Below are 20520 nucleotides of genomic sequence, written 5' to 3' on the forward strand. Positions count from 1 at the left end.
GGGGAGGAGGGGGGGAGCAGCCAGCAGCTGGTTATCTGATCCCGGCCGCTCCGGTGTAAACTTAGCATGGCCTTTCGGAAAGTTCTTGCTGTGGCAAAACACGCAGTAAATCACTGCTCTGGATGCCAACAATATTTCGAGATTAGCAAATCTTACAGAGCTCCTTGAGTAAACGCTTGGTTCAGGGTCAAGGTTTGCAGCACTGTCAAGCGTAACTGGGGGGCTCTTGCTGTGCCAGTGCACCCCGGCCCCCCAGGACTGTGCTGAGCTGCAAATGCTTCTTGCTCTTTGGGGAGAGTGGGGCAAAGTCTGGGGCCAGCACCACGTGCAGGGCAGCAGGTGTCATGGAGAAGCCCCCCAGGCCATCAGAGGCAGGACTGACCCACAGCTTCCACCCTCTCCACCCCAGCTTGCTCAGCCCAGCTGGGAAAATCCTGAAAATCCCCATATTCCTTCTTATTTTTGACAAGAAGCAAAACAAGCTCCTCACCGGCTTCCCCGGCCCAGCATCATCCCACGCTCCCCAGGGGATGAGCCACCACTATGCCCAATGCCCAGGGCCCCCGGTGTCCCCAGCACCCTGGCAGCTCCCTGAGCCACGATGCTCCAGAGCAGCAATGCCCAGAGCTCTGCAAAGGCCACCAGGAGGTTGGACACCTGTTTCCATGTATGCTGCGAGTTTCTCCGGCTCAGCTGGGCACTAATTCTGCACCAGAGCCCTGCTTGGGGGGCGAAGAGGAGGGAGAAACACAGAATAAGGGCAGCAAGCACCTGGGAGCCAGCACCACGTGCACCCAGATGGACGCAGGTTTTGCATGCTGCAGCTGATTAACACCTGAAACACACTGCCAAGGCCAAAGCAGCCCGGAGCTGGCATTTTAACCCAAGACATGTTCCTGGCTCGGTACGGGGAGGCTGAGGAAGGTCTCGTGCTACACCTGAGGCGAGGCTGCGCAGCGCGACCCTTTCCATCTATGGATGCCCGCTTGCAAACCAGCGATGCCAGCCCAGCCGTGAGCCTGTAAGCTGAGACGTCTTTGCTCCTCCTGACCACCAAACAGCCCCAGAAAGGAACGGTTTCCCTGCACTATATTTGCATGGGGGGGGGGGGGGGGCTGCAGCCCAGCACCAATCCTGCCCTCCCATCCAGTGCTGCCCAAGCTCCTCTGCCACACACAGGGCAGATTAAATCCCAAGGGCAGATTTAAATACTTGGGATTAAAACCGGTTTGGTGCAAGGAAAAGCAGATGGATTTGGTTTTCTTTTTAATCACTGGGAGCTTTGCACCCCCCTCTGCAACCACCATGCAAGAAATAGTCCCTAAATCTAAAAGATGAGGCTTTTTTTTTTTTTTTCATGCAGCAATGTGTGGTGTGTGTGTGTGTGGGGGTGATTTTGAAACAGAGCTCTCTGCACCCCCTGGGAGCAGGTGTAGGGCCAAAGGGGATGCATCTTGCTAAGAAGCCCCATTTTCGGTGTCCCGTGGGGGTTGGCATCTCTCCTCCTCACCCAGTCTGGGACTGCTTCACTCCTGGTTGTGGGACGGAGCATCCCAGCTGGCTCTCAGCCCCTGTGTCCAGGCAGGGCCCCCTGCACCCCTGAGCATCAGGGGAAAGGGGCAGGTGGAGGATGTTGCATGGCACCCCGATTTGGGGTAGAAATGGTGCAAACACAAGTGAGCTGAGCCCACCTGCCCGCAGCAAACCTCCCGAGAGCTGGACAAGCAGGGAGAAAAGTCTCCGGAGGAAGCTTCCCTCTGCCTCCAGCTCTCCGGAGAAGTTTCTTTGCTCGAATGCTGCCATCCAGTGGGACAAACACCCTGGAGTGGGAAAAAGCTGGAAACGTGGCCGTGGGGGTCCTGGCCCCAGCCCCAAGGCAGGTCACCAGCCCCAGGCTGCCCAGGGGGCGTCCTGCCAGGAACCTGAGCCCCTGGCTTCGTGCCCCAGCCCTTGTTTTGTTAGGGGGTGAAGTCAACAGCGCTCCCACCCTGCAGGGATGCTGAGCCAAGAAGCTCCAGCTCCTAATGTCCTCCCGAAATGTGGCAGCTGGTGAGGGGATCGGGGGTGAGTCAAGGGGCAACAAGGTGAGGGGAGAGAGAAGAGGAGGAGAAGGAGGAGCTGCAGTGCCTGCGGGGTCCCAGCACAATGCCCAGAGCTCCGCAGGGAGAGGGTTTGCAGCGGGATGTTTGCGTCCTGAATACACCACGCTAGCAGAAAACCAAATACCAGCGTGTATTCATCAGCACTGGGGCTGCAAGGGATAAACAAAACAAAACACAAAGCTCCCCGGGCTCAGTTTGGTGAAGCAAAACAATTTTGGCAGCGGCAACGGAGCAGTGCAACGGCGAGCTTTGCATCCGCAGTGTCCAGAAGCCCCCCGGATCCCACAATGTGCCCGTTTGTTGTCACGGTGGGTGGCTGGGTTCCTGCAGCAAAGAGCTTTCAGTGGGAATATTCAAAGTTCGACCTCTTTCAGCAGCGCAAGGTTTGCTGGATTGTGCCAGGGGCACAAAGGGACAGTGTTTGCTTGGGAGCGGGGAGGTTTGTGGCTGGGAACACGGCTCTTTTCTTCTGGGCACAGAAGGCGTCTGAGCAGAGTCAAGGCGTTAGCGAAGCAGGATCGTAGTCAGAAGCTTGGCTTAAAGGGAGCAAGGAGAAAATATTTGTGCATACGGAAAAAAAAAAATAATTAAAAAAAAAATCTGGGGATTTCTTCTGGCTGAAGGCAGCAGCCATTCCTCCAGAGTCACTCCGGTTTCCAGGAAAGGAGGGATTTTCCTCTGAAATTAAAAGGGAAAACCCCTAAATTTTTATTCTCCTGCCGTGCCAACAGGAAATTTCTCTATGGAGCAACAAACACTCCTGCTGCCATCTCCTCTTAAATGCACAAGTGCTCTTCCAACCCCTCGAGATCAGCCAGAAACTGTCCCCAGACCAGCAAATGCCTGAGGACCGCAGCAAGGCAGCAGCAGCAGGGAAGGAAAGGGGACAGGAGTTATCGCAGAGCACAAAGGGAAGGGATTTAGTGTAGGAAAACTGGGCTATGTCTGAAAACAGCCACACTCCAGCACAAAGGCTAAGGTCTGTGCATAGCTCGTCACACCTAAAATCCTCATAACTGTGCCCAGAGCCCCCTCTGGGTGCTTTATTTGCTGTGTAAGCACTGCCTAAGAGAGGCAGAGGAAACATTGAGGGTCTGGGCAGGTGAATGATGAGGAAAGGGGATTTTTTTTTAAAGATATCACTGGTTTTAGAGAACCTTTTCCCACTGATGGGTCTGGAGTGGTGGAACCATGAGCAAAGCCCAGCAAAGCAGAACGACTGAGCCCTGCTTCCCCCAGCAGCACGGGGAGCTGGCCCCTGGCCTCTGCAGCCCTGGAGCTGGCCCAGCTACCGCTGAGTCACCCGGAGAAGTCAGCAAAGCTCTGCCCACTGGACAAACGCCAGCACAGGTGACTGCACAGCCCGGCCGGCATTCCCAAGTCCAGACAAGCTCGCAGCCATGGGGATGAAAGTGTGGGGGCAGCGGCAGGGCTGGATCTCCAGCACGCCGCAGAGGGGACCCCAAAACCTCTGGCCCCTAAAGGGGGCTGTTCAGCATCACCCCCGGCTTCGGGGTGTACCCCGGGGCAGCTCCCCCCTACCCGGGCTGGGGCCGGCTCCCCACCTTGATACCCACGGGGCACTTCCCCAGTGCCCGACTCCCCCATGCCCAGGTCCCCCTGGGTCCCCGGTGCCCGGTGCTCCCGGTTCCCGGTGCTCCCTGGCCCCTCGTACCCAGGGATGCTCCCGGCTCCCCCACACCCAGGTCCTCCCAGGACCCCCACGCCCGGTGCTCCCGGTGCCCGCTGCTCCCGGCTCTTCCTCCCCCGGCCGCTCCCGGTGCCCGTGCCCTGTCGCTCCCCGTTCCCGGTGTCCCCACCCCCGTACCCCAGCCGGTGCCAGGTGCTGTCCGGCTCCCCCCCCCCCGGTTCCTCCTCTCCTCTCTTCTCCTCTCCGCCCCGTCCCGTTCCGTCCCTCCTCCCCCGGGAAAGCGAAAGCGCAACGGCTGGGCGGAAGCCGAGCCGTGCCGCGCCGGGGGCGCACCGGGGCCACCATGGCATCAAACATCGGCAACTTCTTCCGACGGAGCCTGCGGCGATCGAGCCGCAAAGGTGAGGGCAGGGAGGGACCGTCGGGACGGGACGGTGCCGGTACCGGTGCCGGGGACGGTGCCGGCGGAGCGGGGACTTGCCCGGGTAGCGCAGTTCAGCCCCACTGGGAACGGCCCCGGTAGGGTCCCCCCAGCCATGCCCGGTGCCCTCTCCACATCCCCGGTGCCCTCCCCACATCCCCGGGGCTCGCCGCAACCTCTGCGGGGCTCAGCCCTTGTGCTGCGCCCCGTCCCCGAGGAGCCAGCCCCGTCCCGAAAGAGCCCGCTCCATCCCCCGGGGATTCGCCCACCCCCGGGCACTGGCACCCAGCCCTAGAGGTTGGCACCCACAGCAGGGGCAACCCCCGGTTTCCCCCCAGCCACGTCCCCAGAGGCTTTGCAAGCCCTTTGCCCGCTGAGCTGGCATCGTGGCTCCGGGCATGGTGGCCACACGAGCCCTCGAACTGGCCCGGAGCAGCTCCACCAGCCCCGACATCTATGGGGTGCGGTGCCACCAGGGCAGGCAGCAACGCAGGGCCCCCGGGAGGGTGGCACAGAGCTTGGTCCTTTGGGATCTGCCAGCACTGCAGAGACAGGGGATGGATGGGGGGCTTTGGCTTGCCCCCACCTCAAGCCGGGGCCAGGCTGGGGATTTTGGGGCGCGGTGTGACCCCCCCCCGTGAGCGCTGTTGTGTGCAGGCTGGTTCTCGCTCTCGGTGTGATATCTCGTTTGTTTTTCCACGCTCAGCAGAAAAGGCTCACTGAGGCAAAAGCCATTTCCTCCCCGCCGGGGCAGGTGGGTGGCTGCGCGGTGCGAGCGGCTCACTGCCATGCAAATACACGCGTGGGGCCGGGAGATTTCCCCCAAGCCGCAGCCCAGGAGCTGTTTGGGCAGAACAAAACAGGTTGTGCCGCATCACGAAGCGGCCCCGAGCGCTGCCTTCGGCTGATAAGGAACTCCCCCAACAGCGTGGGAAGCTGTTCATGCAGAAAAACCTCCTTCTTTCAATGCCGGTGCCTTTTCATCGCGGGCCAGGGTGCAGTGCAGCAGCCTTTGCCCTCTCCGTGCCCGTGGGAGGGAGGGGTGTGAATGCACAGCACCAGCAGCTGCTTCCCTTTGGAGCTGCGTCCCCACCACGGGGGGACATTCCCTGCTTGCAGCGGGGGGCTCTGGGCTATTCCCAGTCCCTTCCAGCTCGGACTACGGCAGAGCTGTGTGTTGGCTGAGACAGCAGAGCAGCAAATCCCATCCTGTGGCAGCAGCCTGCATCCCCAGGATGCGTGGGGAGCTGCTAATCCTGGTGGTTTGGGGGAGTGCTGGGATGCCACATTACACCAGTCCCGTGCTGCGCAGCGGTGCATGGGCCTGTACATCCCCAGAGCTCATCTTCCAGCAGCTCAGGGATGAGGTGCTGTGGCCTTGGAGGGATTTAGGCTCGGACACTGAGAGTTTTGCAGCCCAACGTGGTGCAGGGGAGCCCAGCCAGGTGGGTGGCACCGTGCCCTCAGCAGTGCTCTCTGGGCTGGGCAGGATCGTGTGCTGACACCACAGCTCAGTGTCAGCAGCTGCCCCGCCATGGAAGGTTTTCTCTTAAGTGTTTGAGAAGATGCAAATGCAGATCCTGTTGGAGAGCACATCTTGCATTCCCTGAAATACAGGCCTGGACGGGACAGGACAGGACAGGCAGGATTTAACCATGCTTTCACCTCACAACGTGCGAGGGGAAAGCAAGCAATGCTGGCATCCAGCAAGCACAGGAGCCACCAGCAGCCTTCCCCATGGCACAGCCTGTGCAAGGTGATGGAGGAATGAGAGATGCTCAGGGACAGGAGATTCTGGTCCCTGGGCAGGGACCACCCGTGATGGGACAGCGAGTGTCACCTCCTCAGCCAAGCTTTGTGCTCCTGTCTGCTGCCAGTGGCCAGGAGCGAAGGCTGGAGCCCTGCTTCAGGATTAAAGGAGATGGCTACCGAGCTGGGGGGACATGCAGGGTGGGCCTGACCCCAGAACTGCCATCAGAGGAGGACGTGGGAGCAGCCAACCACAGCTGGGTATTGAGCTGCTGAGCTGCAGGAAGCCCACGGGATACCCCAGGATCCGGGGACAAACTGCAGGAGTTGTTTCACCCAGGCGTTTATTCTCCTGCCTTTTACACCTAGAAGCAGCTCAAGCCTTGCTGTAATGCCATAATCAGAGGCAAGACCAAGCCCAGGACAGCTGTGGTGCAGGGAATTGGGTATTTAGAAAGTCACAGACTTGCTGGGAGAGGGCAGAGCTGTGGCATGGCCTCAGCCCCCTGCCAGCTCCAGGCTCCTCCACTGCCAGCCCTCGATCGCTCTGCCCCTCGGCACCCACCCCAGGGCCCTCGGAGATGTCAGCTCGGGCTCTTCTCCTTCTCGTTTCTCGGTTTGGGGCCGTGACAGCTGACACTCCCCAGCTGTTTCCCCCAGCCCGCCCAACAAGAATGAGGATGCAGTCGCAGGGAGCTGCTTCGTGCTGGGAGCTGCAGCTTAGGGAAAACCCTCGAGTATCTCGTTTGCAATCAGCAGTTCCCAGGACCGAGGGCATCTGGCAGGGAGACTTGGGGATTCATCGCACTGAAGCTTTTGGAGGTGCTTAAGCAGTATCTGTGCTGGCTGTTTGTTGTTTTTTTCCCCCTAAGAAAATAAATTTAAGTGCTCCGAAAACATTCCCACACATTTCTGCAGAGACCGTCTGCTCTCCACCACCCCACGTGCCAGCTTTGCTTTGGGTACCCCTCTGCCCTCACTGACACAGGGTGAAGGAGTTCTGGGAGGTTCTGACAGTGCTCAGATTTTCTCCGAAAGACTCCTAAAAGCTAATTCTTTCTTTCCTTTCCGTGTCCTGCGCCGATGGGTCCCTGGCTGTTCACCACCACCCTTGCAGGGTGCACAGGGCATCGTGTCCCGCTCCCCTCTGGTCGGATCTCGGGTAGCTCTGCATCTCCCGTCCTGCCACCAGGACACCTCCTGGCCTTTCATTTCACTGTGCTCTCTCTCTCTCTTTTTTTTTTTTTGTTTTTTTTTTTTTTTTGTTTTGGTTTTTGCTTTTGTTTTTGGCTACAGAAGGAAAACAGGAGGCCCCTGCTGCAGAAAGCAACTCTTCGCGAGCGCTGCAAGGGAAGGCAGGAGACCGGAGCTCTGTCCTCTACTCTGCCGGGCAGTTTTTCTTCGAGTACCTGGTGGTGGTGTCGCTGAAGAAGACTTCAGATGGACGTTACGAACCCAAGATTACATACCAGTTCCCAAAGGTATTTAGCCCCATTTTGGGGGACAAAGATGAGCTTTCTGAGGTTAAGAGGAAGAGGGGACGTTGCTCCTTCCCCCACCTCTAGAGCCAGAGCAGGAGAATAGGAAAGCACCCCATGCCCTGGAGGTGCAGACCCCAATGTGGGGCACTGGGGCTGCTGTGATCCCCCCTTCCTTCCCTCCCTCCTTCCCTCCCTCCCCGTGGTCCCAGCCCGGGGCACAGTGCCCAGGTGAAGCAGCCCATGGGTGCTCCCTGCTCCCTTCTCCCCAGCAGGGAGAGCCCAGTCCTGGTCCTTGGAGCTCCCTGGGAGCTCCAGCAGCAAAATCATCTCTTAGGGAGGTGGCACATGGAGACCCCCCCCCCTTTGAAGAGTATTAGGTGCCTGCACTGTGCCCCGATATCCACGGGGTAAAACAGGCTGAAATTGGGACTTTGGGGAGCTGCTTGCCCAGGGATGTGCAGGCACCTTCTGCTTCGGTCTCACCAAGGACACTGGGGCCAAAATGTCCGCCCCTGCCCCCTGCAGCACCCCGGGGCTTTGGGCATCGCCCTGACTCATGGCATCACTTTCTTCCAGCGCGAGAACCTCCTGAGGGGCCAGAAGGAGGAGGAGGAGCGCCTCCTGCAAGCCATCCCCCTCTTCTGCTTCCCCGACGGCAACAACTGGGCGCCCGTCACCGACTTCACCAGGTACCCGCGCCGCTGCGGGGTCCCGGCTGCTGCTTCCTACCCGGTGCCACCGTACGTGGGGGCTGTGGGCTGGGAGAGCTGCCCCGTCCTCATGCCTTGTCCCTCCTTGCAGTGAAACCTTTTCCTTCGTCCTGACGAATGTGGATGGCAGCAGGAAGATCGGCTACTGCAGGCGGCTGCTGGTGAGCATCCCCCATTAGCCCCGGGGGATGGTGGCGAGCGTGGCAGGAGGTCTCAGAGGATGGGGAGGCAACTTTGGGAATATGCCAAAAGGCTTTGCATCAAAACTATTAACAACTCCGGCATCCAAACTGCCTTCTCCAGGCCCCAGCACCATCTGCTTATGCAGCATGGGCTGTGTCCTTGGCCAGAGCACTGGCTCTGAAAATCCTCCAGCGGGCAGTTTCTTTTCCTTTGAAATGCCAGAGCCATCCCTGCCCCTCAAAGGGCATCTCCTCGGGTTCCCAGCACATCTCATGTGGTGAATGGGGCTGGAGATCACTGGGGAGAGCATGGAGGTGGTGTTGTGGGGCTGGGAGGTGCTCCAACCTCTTTGCCATCCTCTTCCAGCCCTCCGGCCGTGGCGTCCGCCTCCCTGAGGTCTTCTGCATCATCAGCTGCCTGGGCTGCTTTGGGCTCTTCTCCAAGGTAGGGACGTGGTGACTCCATCCAGCACCGTGGTGGCCCTGGCAGCCATCGGGCCACCCACTGGGGTTTGACCGTTCCTTTCTGCCTCCCCCAGATCCTGGACGAGGTGGAGAAGAGGCGCCAGATCTCCATGGCGGTGATTTACCCCTTCATGCAGGGCCTCCGGGAATCGCCCTTCCCGGCTCCAGGGAAGACGGTCACCATCAAAAGCTTCATCCCCGAGTCGGGCACAGAGGTTGGTGGGGTTCTGGGGGCTCAGCACCTTCTGGTCTGCTCCAACTGTCCGCTGGAGCATCCTCTGTATCTGCAGCATGCATGGGTGCTCCCTGGAGCAGTGGGTCAGGCTGGGGGGGGCTTCATGCCCTGGGAGATGTGGGTGTCCTCTCCCTCCGTGCCGAGGAGGAGAGCAGCCAGTGGTGAGGATGAGGAGGTGGAGGAGGAGGAGGAGTAGAAAGAGGAGGAGAGAGAAGGAGGAGAAAGAGAAGAAGGAGGAGGAGGAGGAGAAATATGAGGATGTGGATCAGGATGAGGCTGGATCCCATCCACAGTGATGCCATCTTTCATCTCCGCCAGCCTGGAGCTGGAGCCACCAGCACAAAACCTTGCTCAGCACCGTTCCTTAGCTCGCTGCCGCCTGCACGAGCGGCCCAGTGGCACGGTGCCCACGGGGCTCATCTCGCCCATGCACAGCACGGGGCCACGCTAGGACAGGCAGAGCCTTTGCTTTTTTTCTTTTCCTTTCTCCTCCGGTGATGCTTCAGTGAAAAAAATGGGTTGGATCTGTCCTGGCACCCCACAGGATAATGTCAGTGCTGAGCATCGCTGGGGACGTGTCCTGCCAGGGTGGGTCTGGGAGCAGGATCCCTTCTCTCTAGTGCAATTTGGCAGCTGGCTATCAAATTGCAAGAGATTTCTTCATCCAGGAAAGCTTGCGCAAGGGCTTTGCACATTGCTCAATGCTCTGGCTGAGGGCCAGGCTGCAGGGTGCGTGGCTGGGGGTGACGGAGAGGGAGGACACATGGGGACGTTCTTCGAAAGAGATGGGCTTTGGGGCTCCAGGCAGGGGCTGGAGCAAGTCGGGGAGATCCATGAGAAAACGTGAAAGGGGTGAAAATAAATCCTGGGAGCTGCATGGGCCAGGAGCTGGGGACCACAGAGGATTTGTGCTGGAAAGGGGCTGTGGAGCCCAGCCAAGCCCTGAGCTGCTGGCTGGGAACACAGCTGGAAGGGTGTCACAGCACGGGGAGGAGAAGGACAACCCCAAACCCAGGAAAAATGGGGGCCAGGGCTGTGATGGGCGACACAGTCCTGCCAGTCCCTGGCTGGTCGCTGTCTGGGGCTGCCCACAGCGGGGAACACGCACCCACCAGGTTTAGGAAGCTCCTCTCCAGGGCAGAGCCAGCAGGACAGACAGACCACCCGCAAATATCTGCTCGATGTTTCACCTTTGGGCCCTCCTAGCTGTCACGAGGCGAGCCAGCCCTCTGAGGGAGTCCTTTGAGGAAGCTTATGCGGTTTTTATAGCAGAAAAGTCATGTCTTAAACCTTCCTCCTTTTCCCGGGCAACTTTCTCCGCTGTTGCTCACAGGCGAGCTGTCAGCTGCTGAGATCGGGGCACTTCCCTGCTAGGCTCCTACCAGAGACTCACGAGCACTGGAGAAAAGAGGCATTTTGGTTAAAATTCCATTACCCTAATTAATAAAACCACAGTACGCAGCACCACTGCACCTTCATTGCTGTGTGTCCCAAATCACCACGCAGGACAAGGTGAAGCTTGTGCTTTGCAGAGGGTCTTGATGGAGGTGCTGCAAACTCCAGGAAGGTGTTTGGGCAGCGCTGTGGTCATTAATTGCTCCCAAACTGCCTTCCTGGGGAGCCAGGTCGGTGCTGGGGGGATGTTTCACCTCCTAAGGGGGTTTGGTGGCTTTCCCTCCGCAGCTCATCGAGCTCACGCGGCCCCTGGACGCCCACCTGGAGCACGTGGAGTTCCAGGCGCTGCTCCAGCGGCTCAGCCCCGACCTCATCCTGCACATCTTCGCCTCCGCCGTGTTGGAGCGCCGGCTCATCTTCCTGGCCGAGGAGCTGAGGTGAGTCCTGAGCTCTTTATTTTCAAAAAAAAAAAAAAAGAAACACAAACACCACCAAAACCTTGCAGGACGCAGCTGAGCTCAGGGTGCTCCTTGTCCTCTCGCAGCGTCCTCTCGCAGTGCATCCACGCGGTGGCCGCTCTCCTCTACCCCTTCACGTGGGCTCACACCTACATCCCCGTGGTCCCCGAGTGCCTGCTCGACACCGTCTGCTGCCCCACGCCCTTCATGGTGGGCATCCAGATGCGGCACCTGGAGCGGGTCCTGGACCAGCCGATGGAGGAGGTATTTGAGCCAGGGAGGGTGAAGGTGGCTGGATGGAGACGTGGATTTATCCATGGCCCTGCGGTTGTGCTGGCGCTGGGGCTGAAGGCTCAGGTTGTGCCCTTTTCTCTTCTGGAGGGATATTCTCTGGATCAGGGTTTTGTGTCCCTCTTCCTTCTGGCACCTGGGGCAACGCCTCCATGTCCCCTGGGTGCTGCCCCAGGACCCACAGCCCTGACCCTAAGGGATCAGGGAGCTGACATCAGCTGCTGGCTGCTGGCATCATCCCAGCCCTGCAAAAGCAGAGGCTGGGGACAGCCACCAAACCTGGGGCAAACACGGCCCCTGGGGAGATGCCTGCAGCACAGAGGGACCGAGCCCTCTCCTGCCGCCCTCGTGGGCTGCAGACACAGTGGTCTGATCCCAAAATGGGTGGGAGGAGGCCACGGTGCCAGAGGATGTCTTGGTGAGACTGCTTGCTCAACCCCGTCACTCTCTCTGCTCTCTTTCAGGCTCTGATAGTTGACCTGTGCAAAGGGAAGATCATCCGGGCGGTAGGTGTCCCTGCACGGGGTCTGGGGCTGGGCTGGGCCCCCTGTCCCCCCTCGGTCCCAGCTGCCTGGCAGCTCTCCCGTTTGGGTGTCAGAACGGCAGGGTGTCCCCCTGCTGCGGTTTAACCCGGCCGGCAGCTCAGCACCACGCAGCTGTTCGCTCACCCTCCCCCTTCCCCCTCTGGGATGGGGAAGAGAAACAGGAAAATGAAGCCTGTGGGTTGAGATAGAGACGGTTTATTAGGGCAGAAAAGAAAATAAAAGAACAATAGTAACGATAATAGTACTACTAATAATAACGTGTGCAAAACAAGTGATGCACAATGGCTCACCACCCGCTGACCGATGCCCAGCCTATCCCCAAGTGTAGCCACCCCTATATATTGTTCAGCATGACCCCATAAGGTATGAAATACCCCTTTGGGCAGTTTGGGTCAGCTCTCCTGGGTCTGCACCCCCAGCCTGCCCGCTGGCAGGACAGAGCGAGAAGCTGCAAAGTCCTTGGCTTAGTGTAAGCACTGCTCTGCAACAATTAAAACATCAGCGTGTTATCAACATTCTTCTCATTCTAAATCCCAAACACAGCACCCTACCAGCTCCTAGGAGGAAAATTAACTCTGTCCTAGCTGAAACCAGGACACCCACAAATGGGTTTCTCCACCCGCTGCATCTGTCCCATGAGCCAGAGCACCTGGGTCTGTGGGCATGGCATGCCCAGCATCACCGCGCGCTAATTAATTAATGAGCCCTACAGAAAGCCCCGCTGATGGGGCACGTTCCCAGCAGTGCCAGGTGCTTCACAGCCCCGTTGCTTTCCAGGTCGGGGATGAGGAGGAGATCTTGCCCATCAAGCTGCAGAACGAGATGCTGACGTCTCTGAACAAGCACAACAACAACAACAACGTGCACAGTAAGGGTGCCTCATTACAGGTGGTAAAATACATGCAGCTGATCTCCACGGGTGGCCACAGTCCCCAGCAAAATGGCTTTTCTAATGGAAGCTGGCCTGAGGTGTCCCTGCCCCAAACTGGGGCAAAATGCAGCCACGGGAGAGAAATGCCTCAGCCCTTCTCCTTCCTTGCAAAATGTGAGGGCAGGAACAAGTGATTCTGCTGCAAAAATCGGGTTTTGTCGATATTTGGCCTGCAAAGATGCTGCTGTCCCGGAAAGCAAATGCAGCCAGTGCTCCTTTATCAAAATTAGCTTACAGGCAGAGGGAGGTTTTAAGCAAATAACAGTTTGTTGGGATGGAAGCACAGTCTGTGAGCTGGCCAGGTTAAAATAGGACCATCTGCCGTATGTCCACAAGTGCCATCCCCACCCCTCGTGCTCTGTGTCCTCTTCCAGCACTCGAGCAGGTGAACACGCTCGTCTCCGAGGCCTTTGTGCAGTTCTTCGTCCGAATCGTTGGACACTACGCCTCGCACATCAAGTGGAGTAAAAATGGCCCGGGGACCTTCCAGGAGCGAGCCTTCTGCAAAGCCATCGCCTCCAAGACCAACCGCAAGTTTGTGAAGAAGTTTGTGAAGACCAACATGTTCTCCCTATTTATTGAGGATGCAGAGAAGAGCAGGATCCCGCAGGAAGGTAAACGGCCTCATCTCTCCTTTCTTCACTGGTCGGGTGAGCTCTGCAAAGTCTTGGGGCATTTGGTTAAGGGAAAAAGATGCCCCGTGCCCAGGGCAGGCTGCAGCACCGGGCTGGGGATGCTCAGGACAGTGAGAGGCACCCAGGAACCCATTTGCCTTCCATACTTACATTTCTCCGGCCCTGTCAAGCAATCAAAAAGCCATCCCCAGGCTCATTTTAGATCTTGTCTGGGGCTGAGGCAGGCTTACCAAGGGCTCAATGTTCAGGCAAACATGCCAGTAGCAGCACAAATATTTGGCTTGCACTCAGGCAGCAGCTGGGAGCTGGCTCCTAGCTGTGCTGCCAGCAGGTCCTGACTCATCTCTGCCGCCGGCTCCAGCGCGGATCCGTGGTGGCTGGGTTGGTGCTTCCTCGTGCCCAGGAGGGCACCAGCCCGAGCGGAGCCTCCTCCCAGCTCATGATGAGAGCAAACAGAGGCGAGAGAGGTTGAGGACGTCACCAAAAACATCTGTCGGTGGCCAGAGATGTCGTGGCCTGGGGTGCAGCACAGCAGAGGGCACGTGGGGCAGTGCTGCAGGCAGTGGGCGGCACGTGGAGCCCATGGTGGGTCCCTTACAGCCTGCCTGCAACCTGCCCAGTGGGGCAGAGGCATGGCACAATCCCAGCTTTCCCATCATCTTCCCAGCCCATGTCACCGTTGTGGCTTGTCACAATCTCAGGGCCTCCCACTTAGTTTCCTCCTCACGGGTTGGATAGGAAACACAGAAACTGAGCCGGAGTGACGGTGTGGGTTAAAGCCTTACGCTAACCCAAGCGTGACAAAGCTCATTTGGGGTGGGTGGAGAGTGCTGGGTGGAATTGCCACAGCCTTGATTCCACCCTCACCTGGGTGGCAGCCACGCAGCCGGGCCCTCCCCACACCCTGCTGCTCAGCACCGTGCACGAGCAACAGAGCGTGGATGCAACAGCTCTGGCACTTGCGGTGTTTGGTGACGGCACACGACCTTTTCTTGTCCACAGTGTATTTCCAGCAGAAGATAACAGAATACCACGAACAGAAGAAGCACCGGAGGGACTCCTGAAGGGTAGCCAGGAGCACTGGAGCTGGAACTGAGCAGGTCTCTGCCAGCAGCACTGTGCTGGCTTGAGCCGTGCCCCGTCCAAGGGCAGAGCACGCTGGACTCTGCTGGATCTGCCCACCCGTTCCTGCCTGTGACTCATGAGAAGCACCAAACACCAGTTTCAACCCTTTCCTTTCTCCCTCAGGGCACCATTGCACTGGCAGACTTTCACACAGGGCTAGCACGCAGGCTGTGGTTTCTTTTCCAGCCTTGCTAGCGACAGGGACAAACCACACCTCAGTGCCCAGCTCTGCACCGAGCCTTTGGCCACACCAGGACCTCACGTGGAGATGGAGGGAAGTCAGGGAGCAGGTGCCTGCTGGCTGCAGGACAACAAGGGCTGTAGAGTAATTGTTAAAGAAAAAAGAAAAAAAAGGATGAGTAGGAAATGCTGTTATTTCTAATTAAAACAAACCTAGGTTTTGCAAATAAGCAACATCCTATGAAATGTGTTTCCGAGGATTCTGGTATTAGCAGTTGTTTCACTTTGTTTTCTGTTGAGATATGCTCATTGTTCAATGCCAGCAGGAGCAGTCTCAGTGGGTTTTAGCAGTTTCCTCTGTAGTAGCTCTCTTCTTTGTTGGTACTACTTGGAGCAACAGTCCCAGTTTAGCTCTTTGAAGAAACTAAAATACTCTTTCCCAACAGGTTATTTATTCGCACTGTAAGCAAACTGTGAAGGCCACCGGGCTATGTTTTGTCGTGGAGGGAAACAGCAGATCAACAGCTTCGGGCAGGGAGGAAATAATAGTTAAATCAAGTAGTAAAACATCAACATTCTACTTGTTCCTGGTTTTGATGCCAACTTTTTTTTAAAACCTCACTGTTGTGTTTTTTCAGTGCTGTTTCTGAAATGTGATGCCTGTAGCAGATAAAGCTAAATTGCAGTGCTCCCTCCCTCCTTTTGTAACACATTCGCCCAGGGAACAAGCACTGCAGCACAGAAAGCAGGGGCTGGCTGCAGATGCACCTGGTTCCTTCCCAGTTCCTTCCCTTGGGGGAGAAGTGGATGAACAGGGAAGGAAACTTGCTTCTCCCCAGCAGGAGCTGTGGTAAAAAGCAGAGCTTCATCCTCCTCTGTGGGACTGTAGAGCCAAGCTGCCGTATCGCTCAGGAGCTGCTGGTCATATGTACCACACAGAGATGGTTATCAAAACTATCTTTTAATACAGCTTTTCCAGTGGCATTGAGTTGCCACTGAATGCCACAGTGAGAGATTTTATATAAACGCGACAAAATAAGCAGGCTGTCTGCCAGACAGCTTTCACTTTCAGAGCCGTTGAACTAACAAAAACAAGAGACGCAAAGGGCAATTATTTTAGAACTATTTGTGTAGTCATGCACAAATACAAGCAACAGAAGAACACTCGGACAGAGGATAAAAAATGAACAGCAACGAAACACTCCATCCACGCTGAAAGAAAATCAGTGATGTTTTGATCAACTCCCATGTGTGTTTGAGGGAGAGAACCAAGAACAATTTGTCAGAAAAAAAAAAAAAAAAAAAAAAGAAGAAGAAGAAAAGAAAGAAAAGAAAAAAACAAGTGGTTTTGGCACTGTAAGTACCTTCTTTGACTCCACAAGTTCGCTCTCATGGGTAGAGAGAAGGTTACAAGCAGTCAACAGGAAGTTAAAGGTTAGCGATCTTTCTCTGTGCTCTTTTCAATTGAATCTGCCAGCAGAAAAGGGAAACGGGTGGGGAAATTAAAGGCACTAATCAATAATTGTCCCTTTGGTAAAGACCACTCGCCTCCCTCTTTTCCTTCTTGCTCACCACCACTTTGAGAAGATGCTGACCTCTTTTGGTTGTGAGGTGTAACACAACATCTCACTGAGAAAAACGGGAAGTGGTCCTTGCTTTGGCAATGGGTCTTCGAAAGAGTCAGAAGTCACACAAGGGACTGGAAGACTTGCTTCCGCCTCAGAAAAATGTCATAGAAGGTGCTTCCCTAGGTGCTGAAAAGAAAATGGAGATATGCAGAACCTGCTCCCTAAATTAAAAAAGATGTCATTCAAAGGCAGCCAGTGCTACAGACATGAGCATGGGTTAACTACAGCGGGTTAGAAGGGTTCATGCTCTCCTGCGTGCTTGCCAGAGAACAGTATGAAATGCAGCCTTAAGCTACTTAAAGCACTTTTCCTTTCGATTTTGTCATGGAGTAAGGGACTTAGATCCATTTCCAGTGACCAGCTCAGAAAAGCATTGTTTGGGAAGCATCCAAGTCCTTAGCTCAGACTCTCACTTGGCTACAGGGAAGACAAAAGGGGAGAACAGGGATGGGTACAGAGAACTGGGCAGCTTCCTGGCACTAACCCCTCCGCCCACTGTCCAGCAGCAGCTCCAGAGCTACAAGCAGCTGAGGATGCTGGAGCAGGCTCCAGCCTGCTGGAAGAGGCAGTCTCCACGTGCTGTAAGATGAGCTGTCAGGGAAGAAGACTGGCGTGGCTGAACAGGGAACTTTTGCTGAGTCTCCTGGAGAAAAAGAAAGTTTATGTCCAGTGGTAGAAGGGACAGGCAAGTTCGGGAGAGAACAAGGAAACTGCCAGCATATGCGGAGAAAACAAAACAAAAACAAAACAAAACAAACAAACAAACAAACAAAAAAAAAAAAAAAAAAAAAAAAACAGAAAAGCTGAAGCCCAGCATGAGCTCAGCCTGTCCACTATGGTAAAAGAAAATAAAAAAAATGTTTTTATAAATCTATTAACAGTAAGAGGAGGGGCAAGGAAAATCTCTATCCTTTACTGGATGCGGTGGTGAACATGACTACTGAAGACAGGGAAAAGGCTGAGGCTCTTAATGCCTTCTTTATATCTGTCTTTGATAGCCAGACCAGTTATCCTAGGGGTACTCAGCCTCCCAACCTGCAAGTCTGTGACGGGGAGCAGAAGAAGCTCCCCGCAGTTCAGGTGGAAGCAGTTAAGACCTGCTGCTCCACCTGGGCTGTCACAAGTCCATGGGGCTGGATGGGATCCACCTGAGGGTGCTGAGGGAGCTGGCAGATGTGATTGCTGGGCTGCTCTCCATCATATATCAGCAGTCATGGTCATCCAGAGAAGTCCCAGATGACTGGAGACTTGCTAATGTGGCACCCAGCTGTAAGAAGGGTCATGAGGAGGATCTGGGTTATTACAGGCCTGTCAGCCTGACCTTGGTGCCAGGAAAGGTTAAAAACTGACATTTGAGGGAGCTGGGGTTGTTTAGTCTGGAGAAGAGGAGGCTCAGGGCAGAGCTCATTGCTCTCTACAAGTACCTGAAAGGAAGATGTGGGGAGCTGGAGGTCAGCCTCTTCTCACAGATAACCAGTGATAGGACCAGAGGAAATGGCCACAAGTTGCAACAGGGGAAGTTCAGGTGGGAAATGAGGAGACATTTCTTCACAGAAAGAGCAGTCAGGCATTGGGAGGGGTTGCCCAGGGCGGTGGTGGAGTCACCGTCCCTGGGGGTGTTCAAGGAGAGGTTGGACTTGGTGCTTGGGGACATGGTTTAGTGGGTGACATTGGTAGTAGGGGAATGGTTGGACCGGATGATCCTGGAGGGCTTTTCCAACCTTAATGATTCTGTGTTTATATGAAAGAGGAAGAAAATGGCCCAGGGCCACAGTCTTCCTGCAGACCTCCAAATCGTCCCACTGTTACACTCCACTCCTCCTGTATCTTCTCCCTTCCATTATGCTGTAAGTCTTCCTGACAGCTCTGCCCTCATTTCCTGTGCCTTCACGACTTCAGAATGTACTGAAGAAAATACACCGTTTATTTCTTTGAACTCGGTCTGCCTCTCAAACCAGCTGCTTGTAGGTGGAGGCACAGCATTTGCTGCTAGAGACAGAATAACACAGTGTTAGGGACTGGAAGGGACCTTGAAAGATCATCTATTCCAATCCCCCCCTGACTAAGGGAACTGGGCCTCCCACCATGGGTTCTCCTTGTGCGGGTGCTGCTCTGTGACACCTCTGCTTGGCTGGTAGAGAAAGCCTCCATTTTTCCAGATGGCCAGAAGAATTCCCTTTCCTAACCAACAAGGCTAAAGAGGGAACCAAGGCATTGTTACAAGCAATAAGACTGAGATTTGGGTTCCTGCGGTAATTTTATCAGATCGTTTCAACACTTCGACGCTTTGTAATTACAGCTTTAGTTAGCATGTCTGATGCAACTTTTGATGCTAACATGTATGTCTCACTTGTGAAGAGCGTTGTATATAGGAAAATAGAGACCAACATTCAGAAAATTTGGGAACATACCAAAGTTCTCCATTGAGTATTTCAATATGGAGCTACTTAGGGACTCCAAGAGTTGTGCGATAAATTAACCTCATGGTTGCCCAATGTCACCTGGCTAAAACAATTATTTGTATTATTCTGTTGCTAAAGTGTTGTATGTGTTGTAGTAAGAATGTCCTAACTCGCTATGAATCCTGGAAAAAGCATCAACTTTGTTAGAAGATAGAATCAGGAAAATACTTTAGGAAGTGCCTAGAAAAAGAAAGTATTTTGTAGAAACACGTAAAAGAATTTAATAACAGTTTAGAAAATGGGGGATTGGAGTAAGTAATAGATGCTAAAGGGTTAACTGTAGAACTATAGCAGGTCTGGAGAGGTCACCCCATGCTGATTTTGCAAGTTTTAGCTAACACAGATGTATATTGTAAACTAATCACAAGGGCAGGACTGAGACAGGATAGCTCTGGAAGATAAGGATTTCTATAGCCCAGGCCATTGTGAACACTAGTTAGCAAGAAAAGAAAAGCGACAAAACGAGAAGATAGCACATTCCTTGCTAAGCAAGAACGGGTTTAGGCGAGTTTTAAGGCTGAAGTGCAAAGTCCATAGCGAGCGAAGACATCCAGCCTTCATCCCGAACACCCCGGCCCACGGCCACAAGGTGGCACTGAGCGTGTGCACTTGGGAGGATTTAAAGGCGGAGACACTGGAAACGATTTCTCGGAAGTCATTGTAATAAAACCGCCCTTTAAAGGAAAAGTTAAGAATATGTATAGGCGTTTTCTTACCGGTGTAACACCCTCTGTATAAATACAGGGTGAACTACTTTGGTGGGTGCACACGATTGTGGTGGGGCGACCCCCAGTGCTGCCCAGCGCTGAATAGACACACCTACTTTACACAACTTTACAGGTTGTGGGGTCTGTTTATAGATTGTGGAGTTTGTGTACAGGTTGTGGAGCCTGATTACAGGTTGTGGAGTCTGTTTTCCTCACGTCACCATCTTGTCCCACCTTTCCCTCACGGGCTGAGGCAGCCTCAAGATGGCGACTGTAGGGCGGCCTGTGGGGAGGCAGGGGGTTGTGTGAGGGAGGGCTGCAGGCGGCATGGAGGGCAGGCTCAGCCCTCAGCCATGGGGCTGGGGAAGATGCTGAGACCCTCCTGGAGTGGCCTCGCTGGTCTGGAGAAGGGAAGGAAGGCTGCCTTGCCCTGGCCAGCGTGCCTTTTGTGTGCGCTTCGAGCGTTAGGTGAATCTCTGGGTTGTGAGCAAAGGTGCACGCTAATGAGAATGGTAATTTTTGATGCAAACAAAATAAAGGGAAATGTGCCCAGAAGTCACACCGTCCCACTTCCTTAGCTGGCCAGTTCCTGGGTGTCCATTGGCATAATGCTCAGGGTGACATTTCAGCCTCTTTCATGCTTGTCGCAGGAGTCATTGTACACCTTGGGTAATTATCGCTGAAAGGTTGTGCAGAAGAATCCAGTGTTAATGCAGAAGGGATTGTCCAGTGGGTGCAGTGATGGAATTCGTTCAGGGTTGCATAAGTGTAAGAGATGACCGTCTACCATCATGTTACCCAAATGCTGTTCTTTCCCAGGCATTCATTCCTTTATATTCCTGGTTATCTTCCAGAAAGGTGGTTTATTCTTGTTCCCAAACCCTCTAGTATCATGCCATTACCTTTTTTTTTTTTTTTTTTTTTTTTTTTTTGTCAAATATGATTGAATGGAGACCATTAAAAAGAGCTTTTTTTGTACAAAAAGGAAGGCACAAAAGGAAGTTTTCCTCATAAGAGGATTGAGCAGGCTTTCAAAGGTTTAAGAAATACTCAGTTTCCATGTCTGCCTACTAATACCTCTCAGACATACCTGCTGTTCCTTTCACATATGCTGCTCAGGCTCTTTCAACGGTATTGGAACTTCAATGTTAACAGTGATAACGTAAA

The 20520-nt window shown here is 54.9% G+C and overlaps 1 protein-coding gene across 1 annotated transcript; it reads left to right on the forward strand.

Annotated features, from left to right (window-relative positions):
* Positions 1-4040: 4040 nt before the first annotated feature.
* DENND2D (DENN domain containing 2D) lies at positions 4041-16529 on the forward strand. Its single transcript, XM_082778681.1, has 12 exons — positions 4041-4154; positions 7220-7404; positions 7981-8093; positions 8206-8275; positions 8664-8741; positions 8836-8976; positions 10680-10828; positions 10936-11113; positions 11605-11646; positions 12463-12553; positions 12991-13230; positions 14254-16529. Exons 1-12 carry the CDS (start codon positions 4097-4099, stop codon positions 14313-14315), a joined length of 1407 nt encoding a protein of 468 aa, XP_082634807.1. The 5' UTR covers positions 4041-4096; the 3' UTR covers positions 14316-16529.
* The last annotated feature ends 3991 nt before the right edge of the window (positions 16530-20520 follow it).

The sequence above is a fragment of the Aythya marila genome (genome assembly GCF_965140915.1).
Source record: "Aythya marila genome assembly, chromosome: 24".
NCBI classification, from domain to species: Eukaryota; Metazoa; Chordata; class Aves; order Anseriformes; family Anatidae; genus Aythya; species Aythya marila.

Excerpts from the sequence above, each read along its gene's own strand:
- DENND2D (XM_082778681.1), top strand. The coding sequence starts at position 4,097 with ATGGCATCAAACATCGGCAACTTCTTCCGACGGAGCCTGCGGCGATCG. Across the intron at positions 8,094-8,205 it reads CCCGTCACCGACTTCACCAG|TGAAACCTTTTCCTTCGTCC; the intron begins GTACCCGCGCCG and ends CCCTCCTTGCAG. Across the intron at positions 13,231-14,253 it reads GAGCAGGATCCCGCAGGAAG|TGTATTTCCAGCAGAAGATA; the intron begins GTAAACGGCCTC and ends TCTTGTCCACAG.